The sequence below is a fragment of the Squalius cephalus genome (genome assembly GCF_949319135.1).
Source record: "Squalius cephalus genome assembly, chromosome: 5".
Classification (NCBI taxonomy): Eukaryota; Metazoa; Chordata; class Actinopteri; order Cypriniformes; family Leuciscidae; genus Squalius; species Squalius cephalus.
Window position 1 is genome coordinate 22,722,517 of NC_137126.1, and position 9,118 is coordinate 22,731,634.

The 9,118-nt window shown below is 35.5% G+C and overlaps 1 protein-coding gene across 1 annotated transcript in view; it reads right to left on the reverse strand.

Annotated features, from left to right (window-relative positions):
- Nucleotides 1-1,710: 1,710 nt before the first annotated feature.
- The window catches only part of vcana (versican a), a gene marked incomplete at its 5' end in the record, with an annotated part of 42,326 nt that continues 34,918 nt past the window's right edge, over nt 1,711-9,118 (reverse strand). Inside the window, 7 exons of the mRNA XM_079872340.1 lie at nt 1,711-3,288; nt 3,840-4,022; nt 4,239-4,383; nt 5,851-5,933; nt 6,087-6,245; nt 8,246-8,359; nt 9,000-9,113. Of these exons, the coding sequence (XP_079728466.1) occupies nt 3,140-3,288; nt 3,840-4,022; nt 4,239-4,383; nt 5,851-5,933; nt 6,087-6,245; nt 8,246-8,359; nt 9,000-9,113 (947 nt within the window). The 3' untranslated portion in view covers nt 1,711-3,139. The remainder of the gene's footprint in view (nt 3,289-3,839; nt 4,023-4,238; nt 4,384-5,850; nt 5,934-6,086; nt 6,246-8,245; nt 8,360-8,999; nt 9,114-9,118) is intronic.

The window sequence follows — 9,118 nt, forward strand, 5'->3', positions numbered from 1 at the left end:
CACAGTGCACATACATTATATTTTGTTTGATTTTGTCTATGCACAAAATATCTTTTTTTTTTTTTTTTTTTTTATCTGAAGTGCAGTGTACGGTTTATGAATGAAATAAATTTGAAATGAAAAATAAAAACCCATAAAAATTGAAATGGCTTTTGTTCTATTCTCCACTAAACTGTGTTGTAAATCTACAGTGCCTATAACCATGGATGTTGAAGGTCCAGATGCTGAGTATGCAATGTTTGTTGCCGTATGAATGCCAGCTTGGCTGGGCATGGATTAAATTACCCAACAAAAGCCATTAAACCCCATGAAAACAACATGAAATAAGCTGATTGCATAGTACCACATATTCCACTTCTTCTGGGAACAGAGAGTTCTCATCATGTTACTGATTTTTTTATATTTGTGTGTGTGTGGGGGGGGGGGGTGTGTGTGTGTGTGTGTGTGTGTGTGTGTGTGTGTGTGTGTGTGTGTGTGTGTGTGTGTGTGTGTGTGTGTGTGTGTGTGTGTGTGTGTGTGTGTGTGTGTGGGCCTATAATATGAGGATTTTAAATACTTTATTCAGAGTAGCTCTATCTCAACTTTAGATCTATGAGAATCTCTATGAGAAGTCTGGGAAGCATTTGCAGGGAAAATTTCTTATTATACAATACTCTATGACTAATTCAGCCTTTTTACATGTAAATTAATACCAGTTGTTTAACATGAATAAATAAATAAATAAACAAAAAATAAATAAATAAATAAATTCTGCAATGGAAAATGGTTGTCTTCCAAGACATAAATGAGAAAACCACAAGTATTAATGAACAATGAAACAGCGGTATACCTGCAGGGAAATACACTCATGTCAACTGAAAATATAGCAATGGGACCTCAAACACCCAAGGCACATCAAAAGTCTGTTTTTCCTTCTACATTACATTACGACTTTAAATGCAACATATTTCTAAAACTATAATCCACAAAGGTATGCAACTTGACAACAGATCCTAAGTGACTGTTATTATAATAGAAAATACAATATCAAACCAAATGGCATCTGCCAACAAATTATGCAAGATGTTTTTATTTTTGTTATTGTTTTTTGTCCTCAGAACTAACATTTCACTTTTAGAGAACTTTTTTCAAAATGTTTACTAAGGAACACTAATACAGAAACACTAGGAACACTATAATGTTTAACTAAGAACTAAGAGACCTTGAATTTTTTTTTTATTATACTTCTTTTTTTTTTTCTTTTTTTTGGTGAAAAATTAAAAAAAAAAATGCATTGACTATCATTAATGATTTAAGCTTCACAAAACATAACTTACATCATTTTGCTATCTGATTCTATTCAGATGCTCAAGTGTCTTTGTGTTAGTGAACTGATACCATCTGGTGGTCAACATTAGGCCCTGCCGATGAACCACATACATTAGTTACTCATTTTTATGACTTATTTAGTTATTTATTTTTATAGTTATACTAAAACACATGAAGTGCAATGTCTTTACTCCTGTCACAGTGCATTTCATTATATTGATATATAGATTAATATATTAGATTTATGTAAATTTTAAAAGAAATCGAATTGCGTCCCATATTAACATGCTAGTCGCCTCAGTTAATGTTTGAGAATTATATGTCTACCCTTAAGCCCTTCCCTATAGCCAAAACTCACTCTATATATCAGAATGAAAAAAGACTAGGAACACAAGTATAATAATAAACTTTGTTTACATAGAATGCATAAAAACGTTCCTTACAATTTTTCCATTTCACAAACATTCTAGACGATCACATTTGACAATAAACAAGTTAAACTATAAATATAAAAAGATATGTGCACTTAATAAAATAAAATAAAATAAAAATGACAACAAGTAAATCTTAAAGAAAAAAATGCTTGGGAATAAACAAATGGATGATCAGTTCAACAACAAACTGTTATTATGAATCCTCTTCTTTTGGTCCATTGATACACCCCAAATGTCATAATGAAATCCATCTAAATTCTGTGAGTTGCAAATGTCGTCTATTACTCACATCAACGCCAGCTATTGACACACTGTCCTTTACTCTAATATACTGAATTCTGTCAATGTGTGCAGTTTGGCCAAGTTAAATCCTCAGTACGTTGTATTTTATTACAACAATGAGAAGACAATGAGCAGCTCAAGAAATAAATTATAGGCATCTTGTTAAAAAGACATTTGTTCAAGTCTTTTAAGCATCTCACAAAATACATTCTCTTTTAAAAAGTCCAAGGAAAAAAAAAAAAACATGAAAGTTGAAATTATGTGAAATACATACAGTAAGTTTCTTTGGTTTATAGATGGAAAAAAAATGGTGGAATTAAATGTATGAAAAACAAGATTTGCATTGTAAACACTTGAAAGAGACATCAAACAGAGGAATATAAATAATCTAAAATCTACATGGCTTTTCAATATTGAATACCTTAAAGTCAAAGTATTAAACATATTGTGTTGACTTTCAGATATCAAAACCATCCACTGCATTGTGCATACAGGTTTTTTCATGATATTATTGACCTCTTTCTACCACAACAAACACTAACTCAATGTGAGCCATTGCTCACTCTCTCTATATAAATATATTCGTTCACATTCATATGTATGATTTCTCATTTGTTCAGCAAGATGTCTGCATACACCTGTGGTTCTTGTAAACTTGAAGAAAGACTGAACGGAATCATATGGCAATTTTTAGTGTGTTAAAAATGTACCATTATGTTTGCAGGCTAAAATGCCACGAACTTTATTATTCTGGTTGCACTACTATAGCTCACTATATCTGGATTGTGAGTTATAATGTATGAAGGCACTGCGTATTCCAAGAAGAAGCAGAACAGATGGAGGGCAGGTCAGAGAATCTTTTTGTGTTTTCAGAGGCCAGCTGAATGTGTCCTTTATATAGTTTATAAAAAAAAAAACATCTCTCTTAAAAGATAAAAACAGAAAAAAAGCACTGTTTCATTCCAGTGATATTCCACTCTATGTTGAACTTATTTCAGGTCCTTTTCATAATCTTTTCTTTTAATTTTTTTTCTTTCAGCCAGCAGGCAGGTCCGTCACATGTTATCAAAATACGTTAAAATGGCCCTTACATTATGGTTGTGTCACCATAGCAACTATTGTTGTGTAAGGTTGTGTTTCACACCATGGCGATGGTGTCGTCGTAGTACATCAACTGATTTTCCTGCAGATCTCTTCTGATAACTGCGAAGGACTCCTCTGTATGACTGATGCCGTTTTGTATATAACCTTTGGAAGTTGGAGGCTGGAAAGTAAATGCAAGTACATTGAATTAGTTTTCTTTCTTTCTTTAAAGAAAAACTAATAAAGAAGAAAATAAAATGTATTGTTCAAGGCTGCTTTAAATTGATCAAAATATACAATAAAGACTTTTACACTGTTACAAAATATTTCTATTTCAAATAAATGCTGTTCTTTTGAACTTTTTATTTAATCAAATAATTCAAAAATTTCTTAAAATCCAACTATTTCTACAATATTAAGCAGCACAACTGTTTTTAACACTGATGATAATACATTTTTAAATGTATTTATTTATTTATGGACCACCAGATCAGCATATTAGAATGAGTTCTGATGGATCATGTGACACTGAAGACTGGAGTAATGACTGCTGAATGTTCACCTTTGCATTACAGGAATAAATTACACTTTTAAATATATTCAAATAGAAAAGTTTAATAATGTTTCACAATACTAATGTTTTTACTGTATTTTTGATCAAATATGAGAAAACAATATTTATATTGGGATGGTTTCTTAAAAATTGACAATGGATTTTCACCGAATACTTACGACTCGTGCAGGAAATCCTAGGCAAATCCCATGAGCCGTCACCTCTGCAGCGAACGGTGGGAACATGTCTCTGGATGAAGCCATCCATGCACTGGTACCTGATCAGGGAGTTGATCTCATAGCGTGGGCGCAGCTGGCCAAATGTGCGGGCGTTATGGACAAGAGGAGGCTGACTGCAGGACACTATTGACAACAGAGAAACCATCAGTGGAGCACTGAATCTGAAATTTTCTTTTAAAATGTTAGCTGCTTTAAACCACTATAGATATGACTGTAAGATGAGAGCAGTTTTAGATTTTTCAACCACAACCACAGATAAACCTTGACTGAAAATAATCATATATCTTTACATGCCCTATTATTCTAGAAATGATCTTCATCCAGAAGCCGAAACCTCACCTGTGCCTTTCTTGCAGGTGAAGGTGAGGTGGTAGTTGCAGGGAACATCATTCCACTGGCCGTCCTCATGCCAGATCATTACCACACAATCTTCCCCTGAGGAGAAGAAACTGTCCGGCTGGTTCGGTCTCCAGTTTTCATATTGCTGTAGGGGAAGCATACAGCTAGTGATGAGAACGGCAAGGTGAGGGAGACAACAAACCTAAAGAAATTAGTTTTAGATCTTATAATAATTATATGATGTACACTTGTGCCAGTGTTTAAAAAGCATTTGATTGTTACAGCCGCACCACTTCAAATTCAATCTGGCTCAAAAACAGCAATATACAGTGCTGTTACATTAAAGTCACTGAACACAGTGTTAAAGCCTTCAAAGGCTTTCAAGCAGAGAATGTTCATACTGGAACACATAGGAGGTCACTAAAATGACAATGATACAGACACATCAGTAGGGGGCGCTGAGTACATTTACTAAACTGCAATATGGAGCTGCAGAAAGAAGTGTAAAAAAACAGCCAACAGTCACGGTAAGAGTATTATACTATCATGGACAAACTTTATTCGCTATATTTCTCTGCATCCTCTTTTTTCTTGTCCAACTACTTTATTTTGCCCCTGCACACACCACATGGTGCAGATGTGATATCCGCAGTCATCTTTCTCAGCTGTGGACGATATACATATGTATTTCCAACATGATCTCATGACCAATTCGTTTCAATGTATATTGGCATTCTTCTATATCTAGGGTATCTAATTTTTAAGCTTAAATTAAAACTGCAAAGTTTGTACATATATTCAAAATAGCGTAGGCTAATTATATCTGAGCGACGCAGGTCAAAGCTACGATCTTTCAGCAAGCCTGTGAATATTACCTTCTTCAAACACAATTCATCTAACGTCCTGCTATTATCCTCTTACAAAAGGAATGTGCGCTCCCTGCTTGGAAATTGACGTAATGCAGTTTTTGACCGTCTGGATAACTCCAATGGCACATACTTAAATTCATGAAGAAACAAACTCTTAATAGAGTAACTCTTCTGTAAACAGAATAGAAAAAGAGTAGAGCAAACTCCAGCGGATTTGTTTATAGTACCTCACTGATACCAAATGGATTGAAATGTCACCCACTCACATTCTAGGTCTGTATTATCTTTAGTGCAGCCTGTTCCAGGTGTTGCTCATCCTTCACACCTTCATTACCTGTCCACACCTGTAAGCTTCCTCTCAACTCATTTTATTTTTATCCTCCAGTCCGGAGAGGACTTCCACAGCTGAAAACCCTTATCTCATACCCCCCAGGGCTTTTTTGGCCCTTCCCCACAAAATGCTGCCATTATCTTTGAAGTGAGAGCCCAGTCAGGACTAAACGACTGTAATTGGCCACTTTCATGTTCAATGGAGGAACACCTCTAGAACCAGGGAGCTGTTTGCATAATATGTTTTCTGTTTTCCTTTTTTTCACATCTACATATTATTGCTTAAAGTTCCCATTGTTTTTATAGTAATAGCTTTTTAAAGAAAAAAAGTAAACTTTGTATGTTTGCATCAACACCATTCTTTCAAAACACATTTTAGAAACTAATAAGTACGTTTTGAAGAATGTTCTTACCACAACTCTACCATCTGTCCACCGGAAATCGTTCTCAAACATCTTATCATTTAGACCGATCCACTGGTAGTCATGGCCGAGGCCTACAAGAGGAGAGAGAAACAAAGGTAAATTCACAAGCAAAGTATCCTTCCTCATAAATAACCATCATTATTTTTGCATGGAAATGTAACAGAAGGCGTAAATTAGAGCTGATGATAGACCGAATGCCCATAACTTGTTTTATGCATACTCACGGTTGATGTACTGCTGCTCATCATGGGACAAAACACTAGCAAGGTGTGCCCCCTGGAGACGACATTCACGCTCTGCTGTGTCCCAGTTACGTCGATGAGGATAGTATTTGTAGCAGTGGCCCTGGAACTTGTGCCAGCCGTAGTTACATGTTTCGGTGTCTGTGGAAAAGCATGTATGCATTACTGTTGATTTACTACACATAACATTGACATGTAGACCCTGAAACTGAGATAATCCTGGTGTTGCAAGTCGGAAAAAAGGTGCTTCATATTGTCTGCTGTCAATTTCTTTTTATTATTCCTTACCTTTGGGCTTACACTGTAAGGCTGTTCTTATCAGTACAATAAATCAAACCTCTTTTGTTCAGTGGCACTCTTTTCAAGTGAGAATGATTTCCCACTCACACTGGACCAGAGGGAATATGATATAACTCCCTTTCATCCTCATTTTAAATTACATGCCAGTTCAGCAATATCACTTAGAGCAAAAGTTACTCCCATGTGTCTGTCAAATCAGGAAGCCAATTCATTTTTGCATACGAATGTCTGCAGTGCTGTGGAGAAGATTGGATGCTTTGCTCTGAGGCATTGTTTAAGAAAGATATTATAACAAAGTAAATTCTGTCAAACAAATAACCACTGTAACCACTTGGGAAACTCAACGAGTTTTAAAGTAAACATATTATCAACCCAGCAAGTTATTAGTCTTGTTTCTAGATCAGCATTTGGTTGCATTAAATTTGCAAATAAAGTGTGTCCTTTCAATAACAGAAAGTATGTTTATGTACGCCGGTACAATCAAGCTACAGCTGTTTTTTGAGCCACAGTCTCTACTGGTACAACTTCAGTCAGACTAAAGCGTTCACATGATATTTTGAAAAGACAAATTATTGTTTTAGCCCAGCTGAAAACAAACTTTTAATGTGCATGTAAACGCACTTACTGACTGTTTGTGGACCAGCCCTGCTCAACATCAGGCTGATAGCTTTGATTGCTTGTTTGAAATAAACAGTAAAATCATTAAAACTCTCATTAACAAATTATTAACCAATTATGCATCAGTAAAAATATATGTTAAAATACACAAACCATAATTGGCTTATGACTTGAATGACATAATTACTTAATTTTGCATAGATTGCATTCAGCAGTTTGCTGCATTTCTGCTTTCTCTGTAAACAGCTGTCTGCGCACTAACACTCTGAGGGGGCATTCACAGAGAACTCCTTTTTACAGTTTAAAACAAGAGGCACTGGTCAGAGGAATTAAAAACGTGTTTTATAAACACTGTGTTATGTGCGAGACATTGCAAAAGATGCCTGACGTGAGTGCAATGGTCAAACATGTCTTTCTAACGCATGTGCATAGAAAAGCAATGGAAAAAAAGCACAGAGGAATGCAAAAATTTGTTCTGTGTGAACGCCCCCTGAGACTGAACCACTTACATTCTGAGTCACTGCTGAATCACTGAGTAGTAACAGGAGGCAGTTCCTCTACAAGAGACACTTCTTCATATCTGTAATGTTGATGCTATCTCAAGTTTAAGATAAAGAGATTGTTCAGCGTACTCAAGAGGGTAATGCATTCATGACGACAGTTTACAGTTGTTTTAATTCTGACAAAAGTCAGATGTGCGAGATTTTGATATGATTAGTATTTTAGTTTATGAAGCATTTTAATGTGTATAAACACTTGTAATGGTTTGACGGGGATAAAACTCTCAAGAAGGTAATCTCACTCGTGTAAAGTGTAAATCAACGTCTACAGTGTAATAAGGGAAAGAGTGATGGCTTATGGTATTAACAGCTGTGCTCAAATGATCTATGAGAAATGGTATCCTCTTAAATAGTGGAAAGTGCAGCATCACTTTGTCAGTCTGCTAGCATAAAACGGTTTTGGAACACACCCAGTTTCTTACATAAAATCAAAATCTATCAACTTTCAGAATCTACCAAACTGCGAGTCACACGCATATGTCATCTAGCAATGACCTCATATGAAGGTTCAGAGGTTCACTTGTTACATTTCCACATCAACCTCAGTGGCTGCAGTAGCGTCACGCAATATCAGCAAGTTGAAAGATCTAGTATTGTGACTACATTGATTGATTACCTCTCTTAGGTATTGAAGAAGTGAATATTTGATAAATATAATCTTACCTTGCTCACACAGTGCTCCTGCATAACTCGGAAGACATACACAGGTGAATGAGTTTAGGCCATCAATACATGTTCCTCCATTCCGACAAGGGTTTGTGTGACATTCATCAATGTCTAATAAATAAATAAAATTATATGATGATTAAATAATGTACTGAAGTGCAATAAGATAAGTTCAAAAAGCCAGATGATGATAAGTTAAAGATGCACTACCAAATATTTTTTTGTGTAAAAATGAACTAAATCCGATTATTGACTAAGCACATTTAAAAAAAATCAGTTTGAAACAGTTTAAAAGTTGTCTAACCTTGATTCACAACAGTGTCTATGTTTCCATCCACCTATTTTTATGCTATTATCATTCTAAAAATGCGCATAAAAAACGCATGCGCTCATTTGAGTCGGATACCTTTTTTATCCAATAAGAAAACGTATGCAACTTCGGATGGAAAAATAGCTGTTGGGATGTATTTGGTCGGAAATGAATGGTTTACATCATTTGCCTTGGCCTATTTATGCCATGTCCATAAACAGAGTAAAGAAGGTTCAGCATTATAGCGACAGATATACTACTTATTTACTCAAACTATCAGATTCTTCAGCGGAGAACAGCATTGCCGAAGCACAACGGATACAAAAATAAACAAGGTTGCAAGTAACATGCAATTTCATGTTTCGGCCACAGATGGCAACAGAGAACCCAAAGTTATGCAGTGCACTTTTAATAAATAAATGAAATATCACTGCAGCGTACCGATTTCACAGAGTTCACCACTGTATCCAGGTGGACAGCTGCAGATCTGAGCACTACCTATTTTTGCACAAGTACCGCCATTCAAGCAGACATCATCAGAACAGGAGTTAACACCTGCA